Source organism: Diceros bicornis, chromosome 15, assembly GCF_020826845.1.
Source record: "Diceros bicornis minor isolate mBicDic1 chromosome 15, mDicBic1.mat.cur, whole genome shotgun sequence".
NCBI lineage: Eukaryota > Metazoa > Chordata > Mammalia > Perissodactyla > Rhinocerotidae > Diceros > Diceros bicornis.
This window is the reverse complement of record NC_080754.1, coordinates 27,582,594-27,610,533: the sequence shown is the minus strand read 5'-3', so window position 1 is coordinate 27,610,533 and position 27,940 is coordinate 27,582,594. Positions and strand designations below refer to the sequence as shown.

General features: G+C 44.8%; 1 protein-coding gene across 2 annotated transcripts; it reads right to left on the bottom strand.

The window, feature by feature from the left end:
- NRROS (negative regulator of reactive oxygen species) lies at positions 1-26,623 on the bottom strand. Of its 2 annotated transcripts, XM_058556029.1 has the most exons (3): positions 26,032-26,623; positions 5,941-6,061; positions 1-2,221 (listed from the first exon to the last, which is right to left on the bottom strand). In XM_058556029.1, exons 2-3 carry the CDS (start codon positions 6,046-6,048, stop codon positions 251-253), a joined length of 2,079 nt encoding a protein of 692 aa, XP_058412012.1. In that variant the 5' UTR covers positions 6,049-6,061; positions 26,032-26,623; the 3' UTR covers positions 1-250. The 2 variants fall into 2 exon arrangements, with proteins under 2 accessions (XP_058412012.1, XP_058412013.1); XM_058556030.1 differs by lacking the exon at positions 26,032-26,623 and having other exon boundaries at positions 5,941-11,223.
- Between the last annotated feature and the right edge of the window lie 1,317 nt (positions 26,624-27,940).

Sequence of the window (27,940 nt, the reverse complement as noted above, 5' to 3'; positions counted from 1 at the left end):
TATTTATGAGACACGTTTTTTATTTTCATAGAATGTCACTTAATAAATATTTTACCAGAATAATGAGGACGAATCATAATGATGGAGAAAGAACTTGGGCGACTAAGGGATAGAAACATTTTAAACATTTTAACATTTTAAGGTTTAACTCAATTCATCAGATTTGTCCTCTGCATCAGATCTTGAGATCTGGCAGAGAAAGTGTCCTTACACTCACAGACCAAATTTCTAACCATGGCATGTAGCCAGGTCAGTATATGGAGGACCAGTGGCAGCGGCTCTTGATTACCTGAAGCAGAGGCTTCCTAAAAGTGAGGAAGATGATGGTGCAGGCCACCAGCAGGGTGAGGCAGCTGGGAAGAATGAGCACGAGGTACAGCAGGCCCATGTCTACCTGCTCCCACTTACAGTCCTGAGGCACACCTTCGGGCAGCTCCATCAGGCGAATGACCTTGGAGGAGAGGTTGCAAGTGACCATGGCCAAGTCGACGATGGTGTGCAGGCTCTGCAGGGCCCCCCAGCTCTCCACCCTACAGCAGTCATACGGATTCTGACTGAGGTAGACGGTCCGCAGACTTCCCATGAGCTGCTCAGACACAGCCCTCTGGGGAAGAGCTGTGAGCAAGTTTCTGCGGAGATCCAGGGTCTGCAGGGCCAGGCTGCCCTTGAACCTTGGGAAACTGGTCAAGAAATTTCCCGACAGATCCAAGTCCCTCAGATTCCCAAATCCAGAGAAGTCCAACTCTGTGAAGCTGGAACTGAGGCCCACGTTCCTGAGAGATAGGACCTGTAACGTGGGGGCAATATCTCTGAGAGGGGTGATGCTCCCATTCAGGACCCCCCGATTGCCGGACAGGTCTAAGTGGGTGAGGGCGGTCCCCTGGAATGAGCAGTCTTGTAATGGCTCCAGCCCACAGCCCTCCAGAGAGAGGCTCTTCAAAGATGCCACATTCCTGAAATCCACACAGCTGGGGGTGCCCACACGGTCTACGCCAGCTGGCCGGGGACAAAGTGAGATCTGATTGTGGCTCATGTCAATTGTAGTGATGTTACTGGCATCAGCGAAAAGGCCAGTGGGGACACCCAGGAGCTGGTTGAAGCTCAGGTTGAACCACCGGAGGCTCCTCAGGCAGCCAGGGAGCCCCGGAGCCAAGTGCAGCTCCGACAGCTGGTTCTGGCTCAGATCCAGCTCCGTGAGCGCTCCTGGGGGCTCATGCTCCCGGATGTGGAGCGTCATCAGGCAATTCTGGTTGAGGTTCAGGCGGGAGAGGGAAGGCATTTTCTTTAGGAAGCCGTCTGGCAGGTACTGGAACTGGTTCTGGCTCATATCCAGGAAGCGAAGCTCTGAGAGGTCGCTGGAAGCAAACTCTTCCCAGAGGTTGACAGTGGTGATGTTGGTCACGTTGCCGTCCACAAGGAGGAACTGGGCCACCATCTCCTGTGGTGACGAGGTGTTGTACAGGTCCCTGAAGAAGCCCATGTTGTTGTCCCGCAGCAGGAGGGTGTGTAACTTGCTGCACTGGGGCAGGAGCGGGAAAAACAGCAGCTGGTTGTGAGAGAGGTCCAGCATCTCCAGCTCAAAGGCAGCCTCTCCCCCTGACGCCAGGAACCATTCCAGGGCATTATAGCTGACGTTGAGGGACCGCAGCTGTGTGAGGCTGAAGTCCACAATGCAAGGGAGGTTGTTATAGGCCAGGTTGAGGTGCCTCAGCTCAGTTAAGCCATCAAAAGCACCTCCTTCAATCTCAAAGATGTAGTTCCTCTGCAAATCCAGCTCCTTGAGGTGCCCCAGGCCCTCAAAGACTGAGTCATCCAGCCTCATGATCGTGTTCCTCGCCAGGAACACAGACTCCAGGGAAGAGAGGTTCTGGAGCATGAGGGCTGCCATGTCTTCCGTCAGCGCATTCCCTGACAAGTCCAGCCTCCGCAGACCCCGCAGGCTGTGGAGGGCGGCTGCCGTCTCCTTGTAGCTCTCCGAGAGGGAGTTGTCAGGCAGCTCCAGGCTGCGCAGGAAGGCCTGCTCCTGGAAGGCGCTGCGGCCGATGCGCTCCAGGTGGCAGCTGTGCAGACTGAGGCTCTCCAGGAGAGGGTAATGCTGAAGGGAATGATTCCACAGGGTCTTGAGAGGGTTGGTATCCAGGATTAGTGTCTGGGAGTAGGGCGGCAGGTTGCTGGGCACTGAAGCAAGGTTCTGCCCGCGACAGTCAGCAAGTCCATCCACCTAGGTCCAAAACACACTGGTCAGCAGGGAGGAGCCTCTGAGGCAGAGGTTTATGTACAGACCAACTTAGTTCACTCATCAGACTATTTCTGCCACTGCTGGGAATGGCTCTAGAGATGATAATTTTTTCAAAAGGATAAGAACAATTTGTTCTTTACCTTCACACTGAAATAGTCAGCTAGGAGCTGAGTTCCAGGCCTCACTGAAAACACACAGCTGAATGGGGACAATTGTATTTGCGTTTGGTTTTAACTATGACGGGGACTGATGACCAGGTCTGCCATTACTCCCTGTGTAACCTTTGGCAAATAATTTAGCCTTCGTCTGTTATTCCTCTGAAGAATGGAGATAAAGAGAGTATGTACTTCAGAGGATGGCAGTGAGATTAGATGAGAGGCTGCAGGGTGCCTGACACACTGTGGGCACTATCAGTGCAAACACACGATGGCACTGTTATCACTAGTATCATTGCACCGGTGTGTCTGACAGGGACACTGCCCAACAATCAACAGTGCTGTGGCATCTTCATTTCACCCAAAGGGATTTTGCCTGGGACACTCCTCTACATTCCAGATTGATACATATTACAGCTTAAAAGGACTTTAGAGCTCATCACCACCCTGAATTGTACAGAAAAGTAAAGTGGGGTCCAGAGAAGAGAAGTGAAGAGCCAACGGCAGAGCTGGGACTGGAGCCCAGAGCTCTTACTGCCCGATTCCATGCTTTTCCTGGATGCTGTTCTACCATGACTGCAGCGTGGGGAGGCGGGATGGATGGGGCGACCCTGTTCTCGCTGCAGACGTCACACAAGCCTTAGATACCTGAACTCCGCCCAATATTTTACAAGATTGGAAAAAACAATCACCCACAGGATGTCATTAGGTGTCCAGGAGAAAAGTTTTAAGTGATAAGATAGAAGAGCGATGGCACGGGCCGTGGCTTAGCGGTTAAGTGTGCGTGCTCTGCTACTGGCGGCCCGGGTTCGGATCCCGGGCGCGCACCAACGTACAGCTTCTCCGGCCATGCTGAGGCTGCGTCCCACATACAGCAACTAGAAGGATGTGCAACTATGACACACAACTATCTACTGGGGCTTTGGGGGAAAATGAATAAATAAATAAATAAAATAAAATAAAAAAAGAGTGATGGCATTCCTTTCCATAGATTGGTCAGTAGGACAAGGCCAGGGATAGCCTAAAATTGTGGGCCCAATCCCAGGTGGCAAGTGGAGTAGTGGAACAGGGAGGAAAACCCTGACAGAGAAGAAGAAGGTTTGGAGAGATGACAGACTCAAGTCTGAATCCTGGCTCTGCCACTTAATAGCTTTGGACCTGGGCAAGGAATTAACCTCTTGGAGCCCCAAGTTCTTTATCTGATTGTTAAAATAAAACTTTCTAATAATTAAACATTGATACAGTATAGAAATACAGAAAATTAAACTCTTCAGTAACCTCAGCCTCTCCCTCAAAGAAATGTCACTAACCTTTTGTTACATCTCCTTCTGGACTCTTTCCTACAGATATTATCTATCTTTAAAAAAAAAATTTTTTTTTAAATGAGACCACACTCTACAAACCGTTCAGTAATCTATCTTTTCCCCCCTCAATGATATGTGATAGATATATTGGCAATCAAAATAAATTCAATCATTCTTTTTAGCAACTGATATTAGTTCGTTGCATGAATAGCACAGTGGTTAAGGGCAAGAGTTCTAGGATTAGTCCACTTTTTATCAAATGGGTGACCTTGGGCTGGTTACCTAACCAGTTGGACCCTCATTACTTTACCTGTAAAATGGAAACTAGACTTGTAATTTTCTCATAGGGTTTTTTTTTTTTTTTGAGGTTTCAATGTGATTGTTTATGTAAAACCCATAACACAGAACCTGGCAGCACAAAAATGCTTAATAAAAGTTAGCTATAATGATTAGCATGATCTAATTAATTCATCTCCTATTGTTGAGCATTTGAGTTGTTTCTAATTTCCAGATGAACATTAGAATGAATTTGTCAAGTTCCTTCCACACCTCCCCTCCCCCAAAAGTCTTTGAAATTTTGATTAGGACTTCATTATGATTATGGCTTAATTTGGGGGAGAACGGACATCTTTACAAAATTGAATCTCCCCATGCAGAAACAAAGTGTATTTCTTGAGTAAGTGTTGGTCTTTCCCTCAACAGGGCCTCTCTGGAGAATGTTGTGGTTAGGGGCTTTACTCAAGCTGTGACAACTTATTTCACCACAGCTGCTGCAGTCGTGGGGGTCACACCTCTGCAATTCCATGCAGCCCCACTGAAGCGCTGAAAAAGGACCATGTGGCCGTCAGAGCCCAAGAAAACCTCACCATGTCCACTTTATGATAATGTCCCACGGCTAACGTAAGGAGGGGCAGTGGAGGGGACCTGACTCTCAAACTCTTAGCCCTCGATTCAAAAGAACCACAGGAAATCCACTCTTGGAGCCCACTGGCAGCCAAGTCCCTACTCCTGCCCACCAGGCTGGAAGGGTCAGGTAGGGAGTCTCGCCTGAACCCTGAAAGGCTGTGGAAGAACTCACGCTTTACTCCCTCCTCTTCCTATGCCTGGTCACTCCTGACTTAGCTACTGTGAAGCTAATCTTTCATAGCCTCTGTGAGTGAATCATAGAAGTCTGTATAGCAAAGACTAACAACAACAATAACAATAATAATAACAATAGATAAAACACATAGCATTTATTATACACAAGACACTGTTTTGAGTGCTTTACATACATTAACTCATTTAATCATCATAACCACCTAGTGTATGGTATTATTGGTACTATTATTACCTCCATGTTTTACAGATGAGGAAACAGAGGCACAGAGTGGCCCCAATGTTACCAGCCAGTAAACTGGGGTTTAAACCTGGTCTGGCTCATAACCCCTACCCCATACTAGAGTATACTACAGCGTGGTAGTTGGTGGTTAATAAAAGGGGCGAAGAACCATGATCAGCTGGGTTTTTAAGATTCATCAGCTTTAAGAACAAGTTTTTAAATGTAAGCCCTGACATCCAATTTGTCTTCCCAGTGTATATAAAAGGGCTCAAGGAGTGTTTATTAATGTATGTTTCTCAAGCAGACTTTTGATATCACTGAGTTGTAGGCAAAGGAAAAAATTTCTAGAAACATGCTCAGTTGTTATGAGCCAAGTCTGCTTCCACATACAGGCTAAAAGCCCTCGAGACGATAAACAGTAAAAGCTCAGGGATCTACCCCTGGATGGTCTTAACCCTGAGCGTGGTCAAGGATATTGCTCTGCAGTGCAGCGTGGGCAGCATGCTCTTCAGCACAGCTGTTTAAGCATTTGCTATCAGCTCATACACAAACTCGGAGACAGGACTTCCCCAACTTTAATGTGCCTCACCCAGAGATTCCGATATCATTAGAGGGGCTCACTCATCCAGATTTTTAACAAGGTGTTCTTATTCCAGGTAGCTGACCTAGGCCTGTCTCTGGGGCCTCCTGTCTTCAGCAGGTATGAAGAAGGTGGGGCAGGGACTGCCTGGCCTTTCCCAGGCATCATCTTAACCTTCGGTTAAAGAGCAGCTTGCACATAGCATCGTGCTAGGCAGGTATGGTGAATCAGACTCATGCATTCCCTGCCCTCCTTAATTGACAATCCATCAGCTTTCCAAACAGACCAAACCTTGTCAGGACAGGAGCAACGGACAACTCAGAGTTCCCAGGAAAACTCACCAACTCACAGCCCCCCTGGGAAGCTGCTGTGGCCATTCCACTTCGGTTCCTCCATTCCACTATCAAGAAGTGAAAACCCAGGCAGAGCCAGAGGGGCAGTAACTCCATCTCAAGTGCAGCACTGTGGACAGAGGGCAAGGAAGAAGCGAGTAAGAGAAGGACATCCCAGAAGGCTACTTTGCATTCTCAGTAGAAGGAGCCCGTTCCCAGTGACATCTGGTCTTGGAGGCCCACAGCGACAAGGAGGTGGAAACCCAGAGATTATTCAAATACCTCAAGGTAGCCAACATTTTCAATCTTTCACTGCAACTGTCAACAAGAACTCATTTTCATTTTGCCTCTACCATTTGATGGACAGGTAGCTGAACACTGAAACTCCCAAGAATCCAGCAACAGAAGAAAGAAGCAAAGGATTTGAGGGACCAAGTCTCAGGTCACCTAGAGTTTGCCATGTTTTGTAGTTCTGTTGAAGTTTTCCTCCCAAAGCTCAAATTTGCCTGATGCATCGCCTGAGCTCAATAAATATTTGCTGAATGAATGAATGGTGAATTGGGATTGAAATATTAATTGTAGCCCCTGGGCCCACAGAGTTACTAATTGTTGCGTGGACATGAGGCTTTTAGAAAAGAGCAGATCCTATTGGTTAACTCATTTGAATATAGCCCTTTGAAAAAAAGATTTTGATATTTTGCCTGGATAAGGGAAAAAACTGAGGGGAAAACGAAAAGCAATCTTCAGATATAATGAGGATTATTGATGAAATGTGGTTGCCAGCCCCCTTACCTGGCCAGTGAGCAGAGAACAGGAGTCATGAGAAGGCTTAAAATTATACAAATACCAAGAGAACTTTAGAACTAAGAGAAACTATAATGGAAATGTAATAAATCTTCCACCATCCCATTTTTACAGGTGAATATGGAAAGGCCCAGAGATAATAATGGCTTAAGATTCCAGATTGACTTAGTGGTAGGGCTGGGAGCAGCCCTCCACGAGCCTCAGGATGAATAACCAGGGTAATTCCTCTCCCTGTAAGTGCTGTTGAGTTGACTACTCACCTGTTGGGGGTGTTTATAGCTCAATGGCATCCCCTCCCAGCTCTGCATTCTTCAGCATCAGGGGCAGGTGCCTGGCCCCAGCTTTCCTCCTGCCCGATCCTCTCCTTGACATCTACCCAGGAAGGACCTCAGGGTCTGCTCTCCTGTCTTCTCCTGGGCCAGCAGCCCCAGCACTAACACGAACCTCCTCACCTATTCCATGGGATCCTCAGACCTTTCTGCCTGACACTTCTAGGCCATCTCGGGCCCCTTCCTCTTTCCCTTTCTTCGAATAAGTTTACACATCTCTAAGGCTAATTTTAACTTCCTAGTCAGATTTGAATACTCACCAGTGATAACAGACCAACAGAAAAGCTAAGTGAAACCAGGTAAATCAACTTTAGCCTTCACCTCAGGTCAGGTCAGGTCTCCTTACCACAGCGGGAACCTCCAATTCAGAATTCATCAGTATTTGCAGACACTGGGAATCCCCTTCCTAGACCCTCCTTCCGCTTCTGTCCCTGTGCAGGAATTATTACCTCATGGCATGTACAGGGACAGATGGCAAAAACAGAGCCATATGGGCTCCTGTCCTCAGTATCCTCCCAACACACACACACACACACACACACACACGCGTGAAACCTTGGGATCATTTGTCCGCTTTGAGATAAGGTTGCCAGACTTAGCAAATTATAAGATGCCATTTGAATGTCAGATAAACAACAAATAATTTTTTGGTGTAAATATCTCCCATTCAATATTCGGGACATACTTATACTAAAAAAATTCATTGTTTATCTGACACTCAAATCTCAGTGAGAGTCCTGTATTTTATTGAAGAGAGATGGGGAGATGGGAACCGTGCACGTGCTCCCTCCCCTCCTCTCTCACCTGACCCGTCGGTGTGTTGGGCTTGGGATGGTACATGCTGCTGTGACACTGACCCTTCCAGAACAGCCAGCCTGTATACTGAAATACTGAATGTGTACAGGGCAAGACTGCAATTTCATTTTTTTTTTTTTTTGTGAGGAAGATCAGCCCTGAGCTAACATCTGCCAATCCTCCTCTTTTTGCTGAGGAAGACTGGCCCTGGGCTAACATCCATGCCCATCTTCCTCCACTTTATATGGGACGCTTGCCACAGCATGGCCTGACAAGTGGTATGTCTGTGCGCGCCCAGGATCCGAACCGGCGAACCCTGGGCCGCCACAGCAGAGCACGCGCACTCAACCGCTTGCTCCACCAGGCTGGCCCCAAGAGCGCAATTTCTTCAGGGAGAATGTAACTCTTCAGATTGGAATGCTGGATAGGCCTGGTGTCACGACCAGAGTGTAATTTTCATTTCTGGGTCAACAAGAAAATTTCTGCAAATTTAAAAACATATTTTCTTCTTCCTCCTAAGCTAGGCCAACCAGCCCAGAAAAACTCTTGCTGTGCCCTCTGGGCAACTCCTTCTCTCATGAGGCAGCACGGAAAGATTATAGGATATGGAACCAAACCGACCAGGGTTTGAATTCTGGCCCAGTTTTTGTTGTTTGTTCTTGAGAAATTCACATAAAGTCTCCAAGACTCACATAATCCTTCTATAAAATGGGATAATAATAACTATTCAGAATTTTTATGAGAATCAAATAGTATATGTGAAAGTGCTTCATTAACTATAATGGTAGTTAATAACACAATTATTATTTATGAGTTCCAAATACCAATGAGCTGGTAGCGTGGTTGTTATTCCTATGCATAATCTCCAAGGTAATTCAACAGCTACACAAAGAAGGAAAAAGAATGAATAACTTGACTGGAAGAATGGATACATCATCATACCAACTAAATGTGTGAAAGGTATGCGGGAAGGTTGGGTTAAAAATTCTACATTAATAAATTCCAAAACAAGGTTAATCCCAGTAACAGGTGACTATGCTGGTTGAGAGCTGTTTGTCCTCAGATCCATGCCTTACCCTTCCCCGACCCTGCTCTATATCACAGGAGACTGACTTCCGAAGGCTCTGTTTCCTAAGCTCTGGGTGTCAGCTGGCCTCCAGCTGGTAGGTCAATGGGAGGCACTACTGGAGGTCAAATGACAGAAGAAGAGAGTCCAGGGTATTGCCCTCCCTCTCTGCCTTGGACAGAGAAGTCTTTGAGCTGCTTCTGGTGACTCCTAGGCTCTGGTAACACCCCTCTTCCCTTTATCCTACCCCTCCCTAGAGGAAGTAGCAGCTTCCTTGAATTGCTAATCTCTGAGTTGACTATCTATTCTCTGGTTGATGTCTCAGTGTCTTCCATCACGTGTACCCAATTTCCTGCATTAAATTTCCTTTGCTTAAAAATCTGGGTGTTTCTGTTTCCTGGTTGGACCTTGGCTGACACAATGATGTAAATGTGAGCGCTGTGGAGCAGTACTAAAAAAAATGTCTGTAATGGCTCTGAAAAGAAAGAAAAGACTTCCAAAATAATAACCATTCGGGCTGAGAAACACTGTTCCTGGAGTGTGTAGCTGCAGAAGTCTTCTTCAGAGGCATGGCACTGCAGAGTACAAGGTAAACAGTTTGGATGCCAAATCTCATTGGAAAATCCCATGAACCCTCTCCTGTGTGCACAGGACTGCCTCCCCTCCAATTGGGTGAGGACCACTCAACAATGCTCCAGCTGAAAGAGAACATCTAAGTGTGCAATTAAGTAACTGTCTCACTTTACTCCTCTCTCTCTGACATCTTCTGAAAAATACATCCATTTTTTAAGCCAAATCATCTTAGATACATTTTTGGTGAAGAAAGAGAAGTGCATGAAAAACACTTATGATGGAGGGCACATATGGCAGTATGACATTAATAATTTAAAGGAGGTAACCTGGAAGCTCCCCTCATTATAATTAAAAGGGCTTGGATCAACGGTTCCCTTTTCACGGACTGTGAACCACTGCGGAAGCAACAGGATTAACACAATGGAATTGCAAATCAACCCATGTTCCAAGTAGGGTATCAATATGGTACTTATTGATAAGTAAATATCAGTTACTTATCAATACTTAGAAGTATTGATAAGTAATAAGTACCGTGTCTCCTCCTGGTCTGAGTGACCACTGGGAAAATATTTTATATAAGACCTGAGATCCTGACACGAGAAACAGATGACATTAACAGACTGCTTAAACCAGATAACAAAGTCAAAGAGTTCCTTCCAAGTATGGAGGCAGAAAATGGTAAGTCTCATTCTCTTTTATATAGTCTATACATTCTATATTCTTTTATTCAGTAAACAATTTCTATACATTCTCTCTATATCTTTTATCCAGTCATGGTTATCATGATCGTGGCTAAAGCCAGAGACTGTGAGCTTCTAATTAGTGAAAAGCTTTGAAAGACAAGACACTATTGACCTAGGTGCTAACAGGAGACAAGATTCTGTACTATGTCTGTAACACATGTGACTTGGAGATATTAGGATTATATATCCTACCTCCCGTTAAAGTGAAGCCCTCTTTGTGTTGAATTTATATTTCTTCTTTATCTTCTCTAACTGTTCTGTTTGAGTTCAGTCATCACAAAATGTCCTTGCTGGTTCTTCTCTAAGAAGTCCTTGAAATACTAGGACCTCAAATGCTTAAGGGTATCCCCTATGTAACCATCAGTCTTGAGACTATGCATTCTAATTGGCTATCATGGAAACCTGGTTAACCCCTATCCATCCTTTGTCTATAGAGTGTTCCTTTTTAGTCAGAAAGATAACTGGCTTTCTGGCTTTTCTCTCTCCAGATCTGGTCATAACAAATAAGTGGTGAAAACAGATTTATTTCATAAAAACAACATGAATCGAGACTGTCTTTTGAACTAAGGAAGAAGAATGCATATCAGCTGCAAAAATCCCTTTTTGTTTTAGAAATTATGCTTGTTTGCTTTTTCTGTTTCCACAAAATAATAGGGAAAAGCTCCTATGTCACTGACCTAAGGTAAAAGAAGACTGACGGGATGGCCCCATGGCTGTGTGGGACAATGAAAGGGATGGGAACATTCACTCCTTTTAGAAAGGGCAGCCCGATCCTGCCGGCAGTGGCTTGGCTGTAAGCTGGGGCAGCCCTTCCAGACCCATCCCCATGACCATATCAGTTTTGGGCTCAGGACTGCTTGGACAGAGGATGACAGCCACACGCAGGCCAAGGAGTGGCTCCAGTCCAGAGGACATATGGCTGATGCTGGCTTTTGCAATGGACAGGGAAGAAAGGGTGAGTGAAATCTTTTGACTGGGCTCTGCTTGTTGAGGTCCTGAAATTTCCATGTCTCTCTCATCACAAGAATCAAAATAGTTCAGGATAGCAGCAGTGTCCCTATTTTTGTCAGGCTCTCTGACAAACATATATACATACACTATTTTTTTTTTTAATGTATGTACATTTTCCTGTGTTAGTAAAATATAACTTGTTTTTTTAAGAGTTATTAACTCCAAGTAGCTTTCTGTTGTTATGTAATGTATTAATCAGCTGATAGGAAAACACAACCATCAGGTAAGGGCCAAGCGACAGGTATTTTTCTCCCTAAAAGGGTCTCCTCGTACTCAAAGTTTGGGAATATCAAGCAGTAACTCTGACCTGAGTTTTGGGTTTTGTTTTGTGAGGTTTTTTTAATTCATTTTCAGGAAAGGATGCTGGATTTCTAGTATTCAGGGGCACCCCGAATATCACCTCCTCACTCCCCGACTCTCTTTCCTCCCGGCCTTCTCTAGCCGCTGCTACTACAGCAGCTGCTGCCAGAGCTGGGACCACAACCTCTTTGCTAAAGATGCTATTAGCAAGTATTAAGAGTGTTATACATATATTAGCATATAATTAAGAATTTTCTCAAAGTAATCAGATAAGCTGAAAAAGCTTGAAAGAAAGAGGTCTTTGGGGGCCAGCCCAGTGGTGTAGTGGCTAAGGTTGGCGTGCTCCACTTCAGCACCCCAGTTTGTGGGTTCCGATCCCAGCTGCAGACCTACACCACTCATCAAGCCGTGCTGTGGTGGCAACCCACATACAAAATAGAGGAAGACTGGCACAGATGTTAGCTCAGGGACAATCTTACTCATGCAAAAAGAGGAAGATTGGCAACAGATGTTAGCTTAGGGACAATCTTCCCCACCAAAAAAAAAGAAAGAAAGAAAGAAAGAGGTCTTTGGAGAAAGTGAGAAAGTGGAGAATACCCTCAGAAATATTTGGTGTTAGAAACAAATATTTATAGACCGGTCTAGGAGGAGGGACTCTCTAGAAGCAGAGTATGCACGAGCGTGGGGTGTGAATGTGTGACAGTGACACCCTCTGAACACAAAAGGCACAGGTGCTGGATAGAGGGCTCCACAGAAAAGGAGTCCACTTCTGCTTAAAAATAAAAGAGCAAATCCCACCTAGGATCCTAAGAGAAAGGGAAGGGCAGCTGGTCACAGACCACAGAGAACAGATAACAAAGAACAGAAACCCTAGTCTGTGACAACTTCAAACAATTCCTACTACCAAGAAGTATTTGAGAGCCTCAGGGAAGCAGCTTTGGTCTCTTTGATTCTTAGCAAAAAATTACAGTGACCTCAACCTTCACACGTGTTCCAACTTAACATCTCCCATGTCCACCTGCATCCGGAGCCTCCAGGTGTGGCACCTTGGGCAAACCAGAGCCCCATCTTGGTAGTATTCTTGCTAAAAGTGTTTGCCCTGAACCCTGTCATGAGGAAACAACCAGACAGATCCAGGCTGTACAATGTCCTACAAGACAGCTGGCTCGGACTCTTCAGAAAAGTCAAGGTCTTGAAAATCAAAGAAAAGCAGGAGAGGGGAGAAGAGGGACGTCTAATTATAAATGACTAAGAAACATAATAACCAAGTGCAAAGCATGTACCTTGAGTGGATTTTAGACTTTTAAAAAATCTCTAAAAGAAAAATTTGAGACAATTGGGGAAATTTACATGTGTACTGAATGATATGTTTCAGATAGTATTATGTACAGATGATATTATCAGACTATTGCTAATTTTCTTAGGCATGATAACGATGTTGTGGTTATGTAGAAAAGTGCCCTTATTCTTAGGAAATGCATGCAGAAGTAGTTAGGGGTGAAATTTCATGATGTCTACAGTTTATGTAACCTACTTTCAAATGGCTCAATAACGAGGGAGAAAGACAAAACTAAAGCAAAATATTACCAACTGGTAAATTTAGCATGGTGCTTTCTTTTAACTTTTCTGCAACTTTGAAATTTTTCAAAATTAAAAAAATGGGGAAGGGGCCAGCCTGGTGGCATAGTGGTTAAGTTTGACGTACTCTGCTTTGGCAGCCTGGGGTTTGTGGGTTTGGCTCCTGGGCGCAGACCTACACCACTCATCAAACCGTGCTGTGGTGGCAACCCACATACAAAATAGAGGAAGACTGACACAGATGTTAGCTCAGGGCCAATCTTCCTCAAGCAAAAGGAGGGAGATTGGCAACAGATGTTAGGTCAGGGCGAATCTTCCTCAACAAAAGAAAAAAAAATTGGGGAAAAGGAAACAAATGTTGGAGTTCTTAAAGGGAGAGGGGAAATTATGGTAACCTTTTGTCCCCAAATTTCCAGGAATGTACATTTTTCAAGTACTCTTCACAGAATGGCGCTCAGTAAACACTTAAGTTTAAAACACATATACGCATAAACCCCTAAAAATATCCTGAAAATTCTAACATTTTGACATTCAAACCAGAGCTTCCAGACAGCTTCTCATACCTGGAAGGAGCACAGAAGTGTTACATCATGTGTCCTGAGTGTGGTTCAAGAAAAATGGTTGATATATTAACGTAACCTCCGCTGTCCAGTTCAATTGCTCTGTCCATCACACCCCCAGTCCCTCTGGAGGGGCAGCCCTCAGGAGAAGCACATGACCTCACCTCCACCTCCACCAAGGTGACAGCATCTTGGGGAAGCACCTGACCAGGGGAGGTCAATCCTTACATGTGGCCAGCACCCTATGCGTGACCCCAATGCAGAAAGACAAAGAAGAGACTTAGGTAATTAGCGGTGGAAATTGGAGCTAAGAGGCACTGAGAGCGAAGGTCGAGTTGAATTTTTGAGGGATCTCGTCATGAGAAAGCAGATGCTGTGAGGCAGATGACACGGCGAATGAACAGTCAACAGAAGGCAGAGATCAGAGAAGATGGACTAGAAAGAACGAGAGGGTGGACCATGCAGGCTGGGGGAGAGGGTGGAGGACGGGCTCTAAGGCTGCCTCTTGGGTTCCTGGTGGCTCTTGACAGGGCCGCGTCCATTTCCAAGCTCCAGGTTTTCTCATGATAGTACTCCCCCAGCCCCCCCGCCCCCAGTAGCTGGCCCAAGTGTTGCTTCTTGCCAACAAAGAGGACTTAACTAAAACAGGACTTGCACTCTTTAATAAGCTTAAACACGAAGGACGAAATTGAACATAATATTTCAAAAAAGCATATGCAAGCTTTATGACGCTACCTGAAAATTCGAGAAAGTGGCTGAAATCTGAATCCAGGAATGTATTTTTCAAAGTGCATCCTACAGGCAAGAATCATCAAGGGATGGTAAAACTAAAGAGTGAAAATTTGCTGGGAAACAAGATATTAATATAGTCTTAAAGTATCTCCCTACTAAGTTACTTATTAATTTTACAAAGGCAAAAATAGCAGCTTTATAGTGGAGAAATTGACAGATACCTCCTTAACCAAAGGATCAAATTACTGTCGGGGCCTTACTGGGGTACTGGGCGAAATTGGAATACAGACAATGGATGAAATAACAGTATTATATCAACGCTAAATTCCAGATTTTCATCATTGTACTGTGGTTATGTAAGAGACTATCATTGTTCTTAGAAAATATACACTGAATTATTCAGGGTAAAAGGGGCATGTGGTCTGCAACATTATTCTCAAGTCATTCAGAAAAAATTATATATAAATATTTAAAGAAATTATATATAAATGTACAAAGACAGAAAACAAATATGAGAAAATGTTAATAATTTGGTGAATCTGGGTAAAGAATTTATGGGAATTCTTTGCATTGCCTTGAAACTTTTCTGTAAGTTCAAGATCATTTCAAAACAAAAAGTGACAAAAAATTGACACATAAAAGCACAAACTGTTGAAAAAAGTGCATTCTAAAACTAATTAAATTCATGTAACAGGAAAATCGACTTCTTCTGGGTACTGACAAATCATTATGTTAGATGATTGTAGACATCATCTCTATTTTATAATAATCTGCACATAAAACTAATTTGATTTGCATGATTTTTGTTTGGAGAAGCTATACTTACACCAAGCAAATAATTTAGCAATATATATTTAATGCTTAAAATACAGCCTGAAAAAAGGAAAGAAGATAGGGAGAGAGAGAGAAAGGGAGGGAAAGAGGGAAGGAATAAAGCCAGAATGACATTTTGGCTCAAACCTTAAATTCAAGATGAAATTATCTGACTTTTGAATAGTGAGTTTAGGATTATTTTGATTACTCAGACATCTAAGAAAGATGTCTACAAAATTTTAAAGATACTCTGTGCACTCTTTCCCTGTAAGTAAGCCACAAAGTGTACTTTTTTAACATCGAGATATAATTCACATACCATAAAATTCACCGCTTTAAAGTGTACAATTCAGTGGTTTTTAGCATATTCACAAAGTTGTGCAACCATCACTACTATCTAATTCCAGAACATTTGCATCACCCCAAAATGAAACCCTATACCCATTAGTCACTTCCTTTATCCCTTGACAACCACTAATCTACTTTCTGTTCCTATGGAATTGCCTATTCTGGACATTTTATATATATTGAATCATATTATATGTGGCTTCTTGTGTCTGGCTTCTCTCACACAGCGTAATGTTTTCCAAAGTTCATCTATGTTGTAGTATGTATCAGTATTTCATTCCTTTTTATGGCTGAATAATAGTCTATTGTATGGATATACCACATTTGTTTACACATTCTTTAGTTGATGGATATTTGGGTTTTTCCACTCTTTGGTTATTATGAATAATACTTCTATGAATATTCATGTACAAGTTTTTGTGTGGACATGTTCTCAGTTCTCTTGAGTATATACACCCTGGGAGGGAAACTGGTGGGTCAAATGGCAACTCTGTGCTTAACTTTGAGGAACTGCTAGACTGTTTTCCAAAGTCTCTGTACCATTTTATATTCCCAGCAGCAGTGTATGAACGTTCCAATGTCGCCTCACCCTTGCCAACACTTGTTATTTTCTGTCATTTTTATTGTAGCCATCCTAGTGGGTGTGAAGTGCTATCTCTTTGTGGTTTTGATTTGGACTTCCCTTATACTTAATAATGTTGAGCACTTTTCATGTGTTCATTGATTTATTTCTATATCTTCTTTGGAGAAATGTCAAAAATATGTACTTTTATTTATTTTTGTGGAGAAGACTGGCTCTGAGCTAACATCCATTGCCAATCCTCTTCTTTTTGCTAAGCAAGATTAGCCCTGAGCTAACATCTGTGCCCATCTTCCTCTATTTTGTATGCTGGATGCTGCAAGGCATGGCTTGGTGAGCGGTGCATCAGTCTGCACTTGGGATCCTAACCTGCGAACCCCGGGCCACCAAAGGGGAGCATGCGAACTTAACCACTATGCCACCAGGCTGGCCCCCAAAATGTGTACTTTTAAATTCAAAGAATTTTAAATTTTGATTTTGGAATTTCATGTGAAATAAAATGAATAGTTATAAAAGTAAACAACCAGGGGCCGGCCCGATGGAAAAGTGGTTAAGTTCACGTGCGCCGCTTCGGTGGCCTGGGATTCAACGGTTCAGATCCCGGGTGCAGACCTACGCACCACGCTCATCAAAGCCATGCTGTGGAGGCATCCTACATACAAAATGGAGGAAGATGGGCACAGATGTTAGCTCACGGCTACTCTTCCTCACACACACACACAAAAAAGCAAAGAACTAGCTGTATTCTTTGGGTGAATTAATACATTCTTATATCTTGCAAAGAATCAATATTTAGATGATGGATGCATTAAAAAAGAACTTGCAAATTGAGGGTTGGGGCAACAGAGCATTTAGAATTGTGATGCGTGAATTTAGACCTCATGATTTGCTTCTCTGTCTTTCTTTCTTAATAATGAATTTGTTAAAATATAGGCAACACAATGGCTTCTGAATCTCCCCCGCACCCCAGAACTGTCTCATACCCTGAAGGGAGAGAAAGCAAATTAGCACTTTTTTGAAGGACAACTTAGCACAATTTATCAAAGATTCTGAAAACGCAGATTATTTTTTATTCAATAATTCCACTTCTAGGGATTTATCCTAAGGAATTAAAATGTATGTAAAAATATTTTTACAGAAATATTCCTTACAACATTAGTAATAATAATAAAAAAGTGGGGGGGCCGGCGCGGTGGCGTAGCAGTTAAGTGCGCGCACTCCACTGTGGCAGCCCCGGTTCGGATCCCAGGCGTGCACCAACACACTGCTTGTCAAGCCATGCTGTGGCGGTGTCCCATATAAAGTGGAGGAAGATGGGCATGGATGTTAGCCCAGGGCCAGTCTTCCTCAGCAAAAAGAGGAGGATTGGCATGGATGTTAGCTCAGGGCTGATCTTCCTCACACACACACACACACACACAAGTGGAAGCCACCTAAAAGTGCAACAATGGAAAAATTGGTTCAATACATTATGATACAACACTATGATAGGAATAATGTGCTGCAATTAAAAATGCTTTGGTAGGGCCGGCCCAGTGGCTTAGCGGTTGAGTGCGCGCGCTCCGCTGCTGGCGGCCTGGGTTCGCATCCCGGGCGCACACCGACACACCGCATCTCCGGCCATGCTGAGGCCGCGTCCCACATACAGCAACTAGAAGGATGTGCAGCTATGACATACAACTATCTACTGGGGCTTTGGGGGGAAAAAATAAATAAATAAAATCTTTAAAAAAAAATGCTTTGGTAGTAATATATTTATTGACATAGAAAGACGTTCGTAATAAAATATTATTAAGAAAAAAAGGAAAATACCAAATAGAATATATAGTGTAATCCCAACTCTGTTAAAAGAATATGCATGCATCTGTATGTGCACAGAAAATACTCTAAAGGGTACACATCAGACTCTCAACAGTGGGGAGAATTAGACCTGATATTTACTTTTTCTATATCTATATTTTTTCTTCTTTGTATTTTCAACTTTTCCAACAATCAACTTAAATTACTGTATTCAGACAAGTTTTAAAAGAGTAGAATCAATCTATTATTACTTAAAATTAAAATATGTCATAATCAGAGCCTAATAAATATCACTAAAACACAGAATTCCTTATAGGTACTTAGAACTACAATTATTTTGAGTGTGCTTAAAACAATCATGTTTGAAGTAAACGGAAGAAAAATATCATTGACTAATAACTAAGATAAGTTTTATTACAGAGATTTCTTTTTCAGAGTCCAGGGGTTTAGATTTGGGTTTGCATGTTCTTAGCCTAGCCCCTGGACAGGCGGATGTAAGGGTGAGGGAGGAGCCCAGGCTAAGGGGACAGACGGACCGGGTTCAAAGCCTGGCTCTGACCTTGGGTACATCACTCAACTTCTTGGCCTCAATTTCCTCCCCAGTAAAATGGGAATGCCTGTGTTGCAAGATTGTTACCATATTAAGACAAGTTTTAAATGAAAGTTAAAAAAAAAAGTCTTTTCATCCTTACAGCATCCTTGTCCCCAGCAGGTTGTCAACCTGCTTGTGCTTAACACCCCCAGGGTGGGAGCTCACTGCTTTGTAAGCGGCTGGTTGTACAATTTGTGCCCTGTTACATTTGCCTCTAGGACATGGCTGCCCCTCTAAGCCTGGACAAATAAGTGAGGAGTTATATCATTTGCATTGGTCGGAAAGCTCCTTGGGTGTGCGGTCCTGAGAATTTGTGTGAGGAAGGACAGTTCTGGTGCACATGTCTCTTCCGGCAAATGCATCTTCATTCAAATTTAGTGACTGATCACCCTTTTGAGAACTGTAGCATTTCTGAAGGGACTACCCACCGCTATTTTGGAGGTGAGAACACTCAGGCCAGAGAGCTGAACTGATATAGACAAGGTGCCACAGGGAACACAGTGCAATGGTTTCCAACACTGGTTTAAAACCCAGATCTCTCGTTGCCACCTGAGCCTAGCACACCTGGTCAGCCCGGGCTCCTCCGGGCTGTGGACGAGTCTTGTCTGCGAACAGCGGAGGCTCTGCCTCTGCCTGGAGGGAGGCTGGAGGACCAAAGTGCTCTTCTTCCCTTGGAGTCTTCCTACAGAGACTCAGTGTGTGAAGCGCCACTTAGAGCACTACCCTGCTCTTCTTCGTTTCCTCAGGGCTACAGATGAGTCACCGGCTTCCCTATGTGGTCAGGGTCAGCCCTCCAGAACCAACGGAGGTCAGCTCACTCTGTTCTGTTCCATGGCCACAGGCTGCATCTGGCCACAGGTCATAAATAACGCAAATCTGTTCCCACTGGGGAGATAACAGCTTGCTCTCACATGGCTGGTGGTAGTTCCGGGGTGTCACCTCTGTATACGAGACACCCACATAATCTCAGTGGATAGGCACCCAACCAATAATGCTTTAGCTTCAACTTGTCATTTCCTTTCAGTATCACAGGCTTGTTCTCTCTGGTCACTTCACTCCAGTGGTGGCCATGGGTGACAATGGCCTTGCCAACCTCACAGGGTTGTGTCAAGACTGAATGAGAGAATGTGTGTGCAAAAGCTTTGTCCACATAAGGAAATGTTGTGGACTTCATTTCAAGTGAGGGGAGGAGAGTACTCCACCAATTCCTCCAAGGCCTGCAAGAGTCCCCCCCCGGGGGCAGACATTTTCTGTAGCTACAAGGTAGTGTCAGAATTAAAGAAAGGGCAGAGTTCCTCTGTGCAAACAGGGAGCTGGTGTTGAAATAAATAAAACAGAGGAGGTGCCGTCCCTTCTCCCATCCATGTGAGCTGCAGGGTGTGACTTTGGGATGTTCAGAGACGAGACTGCCCAGAGTCTGCAGGAGACTATGGGCATGGATGACAGGTGATAACTGGGGCTTAGTGACCAGACTGGAAATAGCCAACCACTCCACCTTGGTTTCCTTGAGAAAGAGCACAACTGAGAAATGAAACCATGTGGATTCCTGGTAACTGCCCAGCTCCATGGGACAGTATTCAAGCTCCCAGATTGCCTTCCAGGCTCTTAACTGTAATAGCTAATGTGTACGGAGTGCTTACTTTGGGATAAGTCCTGTGCCGGGTGCTTTACATATAATAGTCCTCACAAAAGCATCACCATTTTACACATGGCACATTGAGGCTCACAGAGGTTTAGGCCATATAGCTGGAGAATATCAGAGCTGCAATTCAAACCTAGTCTGTGTGTCCACCAAAACTCAAGCTCAATACCACAAGCCGCAGCTACCCTGGGATACTTGCTATCCTTGACTAAAGGATGCATTTTCACACACTGCTTCCTCTGCGGGAAGGGCCCTTTTTCTGATCTTCTCCACCTGCCGAACTCCTATTCATCCTTCAAGGCCCAGTGCACGTGTCACCTCCTCATCACATCCTAAGAGTTTAGTTGAACAACAATCCATATAATATGATAGTATATTATAGATAGTTATAGATCCCATGGATGTCTTTTTATTTTTTATTATTTGATTTTTATGTTTATGAAAATGAATGTGAGGAGTTACTAGGTATTGTTAGTAATTTAACTTTTCACCACCATTTTATTATGAAAAATTTTTAACATACAGCAAAGTTGAAGAATTTGACAGTGATCACTGGTATACCCACCACCTAGATTCTACAAACTTTAACTTTTTACTATACTTGTTTTTATCACATATCTATCCTTCAATCGATCTTATTTTTTGATGCATTTCAAAATAGACTGCAGTCATCAGTACATTTCACCTTAAATACTTTAGAATCAATATCAAGTGATATAACTTAAAAAGTTCCTACTTTTTCAATCTTCTGAGTCAATTTAATTAATTTAATCTCAATTTAATTGAGCTTGCAAAGTCAGCTATTTTATTTGGGGAAAAAAAGTTTCTCTCATAAAAAAAAGAAACAAAATAGATTAGATCATCACTGCCTTAGTGTTCTCAGCCAGAATTAGGAGGAAAGCAGCTTATACTAAAGTGTGAATGACTGATATCCTCTTTCATGCACTGCTCTTCAATGGGAACGTATATAGGTAATGATGAAAAATACTAAAGTTTTCACGGCACAGTTTCAAGATGGTAGGGGAGATAATTTTATCCTTTTCAAACTTCCTAAAATTGTACTGGCAAGGTGGCTACCTGTTCTAAGGCTAATTTTTTTTTCTCTAAAACTTATTTGAATTCACAGAGGAATGGGATTTTTTCAAAAATCCTCTCCTTCCCAAAAAATAAGGATTTTTAAGGAATTCTTGGATAAACCCAAGACAATTAGATTATAACTTAATGCTATTGGTTAACAATAATAATAGCACTTGAAGTTGCAAAGGCTTCTTATGGACATTTGATCTCATTTAATACTTGCAACAGTTCCATGTAGTAAGCATTATTATCTCCATTTTTTTTATAGTGGTAAAATATACATATAATTTACCATTTTAACCCCTTTACAGTAGCATTGAGTACATTCACATTGTTGTACAACCTCACCATTATCCATCTCCGGTACTTTTCCATCCTCCCAAACTGAAACTCTGTATCCATTAAAAAGTAATTCCCCATTCCTCCCTGCCCTCAGCCCCTGGCAACCACTATTCTTTCTTTACTATACATTTACCTGTTCTAGGCACCTCACATAAGTGGCAGCATATAAGTGGAATCACGTAACATCTGTCCTTTTGTGTCTGGTTTATTTCATTTAGCATAATGTTTCAATGTCCCTCCATGTTACAGCACATATCAGATTTCATTCCTTTTAATGCCTGAATAAAATTCCATTGTATGCATATACCACATTTTGTTTATCCATCCATCCATCAGTGGACCTTTAGGTCGCTTCTACCTTTTGGCCATTGTGAATAATGCTGCTATGAACATTAGTGTGCAAATACCTATGTTCCAGTCTCTGCTTATCATCTCCATTTTACAGATAAGAAACCCAAGACTTGAAAAGGCCAAAGGGAATTGCTCAAGTCACATAGCTTATAGACAGTGAAGCCAAAACCAGAGCTGAGTTCCGGCCCAGGTCGGAGGTGCTGGATGTGCACCTGCCTGGGGGGAATACACGCTGAGAGAACATTCAGCTGGGCTGCACAGGTATCTATTTGTTGGCAAACAGCTGCCCCGTGAGCCTCCACCCCAGCTGCCTGGCCCCTCTTGCAGAACTCCCAGGGCTCCCACCATGATCCAGCAACCAACGAGGTAACACCTGACCCTGCTTCTAATGACAACGTCCATTCTGATTGGCCAGTGCCTCTACCATGCAGTGTTCGAGAATCTGAATAGCACCCCTGAGTGTTCATGGGGTCATGGTCTTCTATGGGGATGAGACAACCTGTCGACGCCATGGAGTGTACCTATAACAGAAACGAGGGCCTTTAGAGGTTCTGCAAAAGGAGTTAGAAAACCTAGAAAAAACTGGGGATTTAGAAGGAAATAAGAAGCCAGTATTATTAGCTAAAATGGAACCTTCCGTTTAGGGAGCTGAGGAAGGACGCAAGAGCCTAGAACAAGAGAATGGCCATCGGGGGAGTCCCATGAGGAGGTCAAAGGGTGCCAGGCCGGGCAGTGATAGGGAGACCGCTAACGTCTGAAGCTGAAGCAGGGGCTCAGGGCCAGGCAGCGAAAGACCCACTCGCCACCGGCCCTGCAGGCGGAGGGAGAGAGCTCGGCCTTGGCGTCTGGTGGGACCACCGAGAGGAGACACTGGAAAGGCAGGAGAGACCCGAGGGATCACGTGTGGACCAGAAGAGGAGTGACACCAGGCAGGACCAGGAGGAGCCAGTGTCCCGCCTGACATCTAAAATGGAGTGACATGAGGTTACTGGAGAACATGATGTGGGGGCTGGGCTGCCTCAGACCTCAGGTCCTGCTTGAGAAGAGTCAGGGTGAAAAGACAGAGGCCCAAGTGCTGCCTCCTGAGGAGAAATCCCCTCCCCATCCTTTTCTCTCTTGGAGGCGGCAGCAGAAGGTTGCTTGGGGCACACGGCACAGCATCTGACGGGGGCGACCTTCTGGGTTGGGGCTGGAGGCGGGAGACCCTGTGTGCCCCCAGGGCTTTGCTGCATTTCACCCATCATTGGTACCAGCCCTGCTCCTCTTGCCCACCTCGCTGGTGAGAACCACGACAGGGTTCTACTTCCTCCTCTCTTCCCTCTGTTCAGCCTGAAATCACTCAGGCACTGAAGTGAGAAGACATGTGCTTTGCTCTCAGCACCTGACTCCATTTGCTCTGGAAATCAGTTGGCTTTGCCTACTCACATTCATTTCTCCTCTGGTAACAACTCCTCAATTCCTCTTTGAGGAAACCACCCCTTCCTTTCTTTTCTTTCTTTCTTTTATTTTTAAAACTTTTATTTGTGGTAAAATGCACTAACCATTTAAAAAATTTAGCACCCTAACCATTTTTAAGTGTATAGTTCAGTAGTGTTAAGTACATTTACATTGTTGTGCAACCAAACCCCTTCCTTTCCTAAGAAGTCCATGTTCATTTGGGTGGGACCTCAACTCCTGGCTCCAATGTGGGGCCTCTGAACAAGGCTGCGCCCATTAGAACCTCCTATTTCCCTAACCACAGTAACTAGTTTATAATGGGTACATCACAGGCACCAAGCTCTTGACAATCAATCCAAGGATTGTTGTTAGAACTACTAGGAAAGAGCCTTTTTCTTCTTGCTTCAGATGCTGAGCTGGTGGGAATTAAGCCTGGAGCCACAGGCAGCCATCTTTGCCACCAACTTCAGGACCTGCCTGATAATGAAGCCCACACAGAGGAAAGCAAAGCTGAGGAATAGAGACAGATGGATTCCTGGCATCCATTTGAACATCTGGATCCAGCCATGCCTGAAGCTATTTCCTATAGACTTTTTGGTTATTTGAAACAATAAATCTTCTTTTTTGCTGAAGCCAAACTGAGTTGAGTTTTTGTCATTTGCAACTAAGGGACCTTGAACTTAGGTTTACACTTGCTTGTGAGGCTTAATAAGACCCAAGTATCGATGTCCTATTTTCCCTTTCCTCACCTCTCTGAACTTTCAGAGATCATCACCTAACCTAGCCCAGAAACCCCCACACACTGAGCACATGACATCTGTTTGAATATAAAGTTGAGAATAATGGTTTGGGAGGAAGGGGAGAGATGAGTATAATAAAGAAATTCTACCAAAGGCAAAAATATTTGTCACCAATTGCAGACACATCGGTGAGCATCAGTGAGCATACAAGCGTGTCCTGAGAAAGATGAAGTTTTTCAGTCATGGTTGAAAGCCCACCCTCCCCTAACTTATGTGGTGATACTATGGATCTGAGCAAGATGTGAGACACAATAAGTTGTCCATCCAAGAGTCTACTGTGCACTTCATGATGTGGATGCACACTGCAGCCAGGACGCATGTTATAATCACTACCAACATCACACTTCCAAAAAAATCAAGAAGCCCAGAGACGGACAGGTCCATGCACTCCTAACACAGGCCCCAGGACAGAGACACTGGGAGCCTGCACTCTGTTTGGGAGGCTCCTGCTCTCCAATGACGGGTTTAAGGACAATGTGGGATCAGGTTTATGTGGGTTTTCATGAAGTTCCCATGAGGGCACCCATTAGATGAAAGCACTCTCTTTGTGAAACAGGTTTTTGTTTTCGTTTAACCTAAGGGCAAGAGTCAAGGTTTTCTTTTTTCTAGGCCCATCATTCTAGAATCCCCTCTAGGAACTCTCAGACATAGATGTACAAACCTACAGAAGTGTGTGAGGAAAATAAAGAAGTCTCAGGGCTATAAAACCCAGCAAATCACCAACATCCAAGAAACAGTGTGCAGCACAGCCAGTGGGTGAAGGGAGCCAGCTCTGTACACTCTGAATGTTTCCAACGGCCAGACTCCTAGTAAGTTGCACCCATCACGGAAGACACCTCCAGTGGAGTCCTCTCACTCCCCCTGGAAGCGCACCTCCCACGCACCTCCCAGGGCAAGCCCTACCCAGGGCTCCACTCTTAGGCCCTTGCCTCGGCCTCCCGGAGTCACGGCCGCCGCTGGGCACGTGTTCACCTTCTCTCAGGGGCCAGGTGAGCTGGCAGCCCATTCTGAGGGCGGCATGAGCCCAGTCAGTGGCTCCTTGCTTTTGTCAGCTCCTGAGTGCATGGGGATATACGCTGAACCCTCCAGAATCCGGCCCACATGGAAAGGCCGTGAGGGCCACAGAAAAGCACTGAACAACGGGTCAGAAAGGCCTGGGGTCGCCCTCTGGTACTTACTAGCTGTGGGTCCAAGTAACAGAGCCCTAGTGACTGTCCCAAGGACAAATGCTCTGTGGGGAAGGGGCTTTTCCTGTCTTCTTCACAGCTCTACCCCCACCCCCTTGAGCACGCCTGCACATGGAAGACATCCATAACTACGTGTCCCTGTTCATGGGGCTCAGTGTCTTCATCTATGAAATGGTGACTCTCAGTCCACGTTGTGGGCAACAAAAAAGACCCAAGCACTCAGCGTGCTGAGCGTTCACAGAGCAACCTCATTACAGCCAGTGCACCCAGGGAGGGAGCATTCTTGTTCCCATTCTCCCATTCTGCAGATGAAGAAACTGAGGCTCAGAACTTCTCCCCACGGAGCCAGGAATCAAACTCAGGTTCGACTCTGAAGCCCACGTTGTTTCCACTACCTCACGCCACCTGTCTCAGCGCTAAGTGCTCCTAGAGAGAGGTATTGCCACCCACACCCAGAGCCGTAGCCCCGGCACGGCGTGAAAGCAGTGGAGCCTGGATGCAGCACCCACAACTTCCCCATCAGCCCCCCAGCTGTGGGCCACACACGCTGACCTCCTACCGTCCCACCTCTCCGAGCTCGCCCACCTCCACGAGGGCCGCGGCTGCCCCGCGGGGAGGCGGCCACGCAGGAAATACTCACGGCTCCCGCAGGCCCAGGCGGCTCCGCGGGGCGCATCCTCTCCCGGGGCTCCGGCCTCCTCGAGAGCAGGCGAACGCGGGGCTGGGCTGCCTCCTCTCTCTGGAGCATCAGATTATTTTAGCACTTGCGGAAGGAACGGACGGAAACTGAAGTCACATGGAGAGCGAGCTGCTCAGCGACTCAGCACTCACAGAGAGCAGGCATCTTAGAGGGAACTGCGCTGCGGGTGGGTGGTGAGGGGGATGGGAGAGGGCGGGCTGACCGGCTGGAAGCGGTGCCCCCCGCCCCCAGCACCTGCTGGGTTAGTCTCAAAGGAAGTGGGATATGTTTATGGTCTCCCAGCAATGCTCATGAAGGCTCCCCAGCCTTTCTTGTCTTAGAGATTTCGAAGGGTGACGAGCTGCGGGCCCTTGCCTGTGAGCTCTGCTGACCCAGAAACTCTTCTCCAAGGTTGTGTCCAAGGGTCAAGCTGGGGCAGACTTTGGGAAAGAGGAGCACACACGTTTTCCAATTGGGAGAGAATTCACCTTCTGGGAGAGTCATCCACTCAGCTAGTCTTTATTAATAATCTCCCTTTTTATGTCCAGCCCATCAAAAAAAGAAAAAGAAATGGAATTGCTTTCGGGTGGACTGTCAGAGTGCCATGAACTTCTTGATCATAGGCTGCATGGATGAATTTTTTGTACCAGATGTGTACAATATTCCCTGCTAGCTCTTGCCGGGAATTCAAAAGAATAATTAAATTAATGATAGTCACCATCAGAGGGGCGCCAGGCACCATGCTTTGAGCTTTATGTGCATTATCTCATACTCCTGTTCTCAAGGAGCTTACATCTAGCGGAGAAGGCAAAATATTTACTGTGTTGGCGGCATGCCGGATGAGTAATGCAGACAGCCACGTTAGGGGAGTCAGAGAAGGGATCTCCAGTTCTGCTCCTTGCCATCGGATCTGGAGAGGTGAAGTGTCCTGGAGGGTTGGCTCACTCCTCTTGTAGCCTGTTGACTTGTGATTTGGTATAGCATTGTTATCTTGGCGTGTCCATCCTAAGAGAGCAGGAGCAAGTCCATCCTGCTCCAAACATCCAGCACATTGTCTCTGCTCCCTAAAATATTTATTCGTAGTTGTAATAATGATGACATTAATGCAAAAACTGAATAAAAGCCAAATTATCACAAACTAAGGTTCTCTTTCAGGTCTTTTTCTTCTCATGGTATGCACAATTTCTACTCCCATGTCTTTTGTGTCTACCAATATGTTGATAACTCCCAAATTTTAATCTCTATCTCCAACATTCTCTCCCAAGAAAGATCCAGACTTATGTTTTTAACTGTCTACTGGTAAATCAGCTCCTATATGTCTCAGAGTGGCCACAACAATTATGACAATGTGTCATAAACTGAACTCTTATACTTTGTCCTAGCTGGTTTCTCTCCCTGTTTGGCTGTCACTGTTGATGGCATGCCTCCATCTGGCCCTCACAGACCCCACCCATCACATCCAGTTGGTCATTCATTGCTGCTGATTTTAACTCGGAAATGTTTCTTGAATCCAAACCTACTCTTTATCCTTTATCAACTCATGTCTGGACCATTTCAGAAGCCTCCTTAAACTGGGCTCCGTGCTTCCAATGCATATTCCACTCAGTGGCCACGGGCATCTTTCTAAAATGTATATTGGATCATCTCACTCCTTGCTTAAAGCCCTTTCGTGGCTTGCCATCGCTTCTCTTACCTGGATCAGCAGTTTAACACCAGGTCCAGCAGGTTCAGGGGCACCTCAGAGATGCCAAGACCTGAGTATGCTCCAGGCACTCCATCTCCTCCTATCCCAAGCCATTCCACTTTCACATGTTTTATATTTTTTATAGAATTTCTTTTGAGAAAGACAGCTGCAACCCCTCAAAAAAAC

Bases quoted from the DNA above. Each gene is read 5' to 3' on its own strand.
- NRROS (XM_058556029.1), bottom strand. From the start codon at position 6,048: ATGGAGTTACTGCCCCTCTGGCTCTGCCTGGGTTTTCACTTCTTGATA. The intron at 2,222-5,940 runs GTGAGTTTTCCT...TTTTGGACCTAG, and splicing joins CCCAGGGGGGCTGTGAGTTG to GTGGATGGACTTGCTGACTG.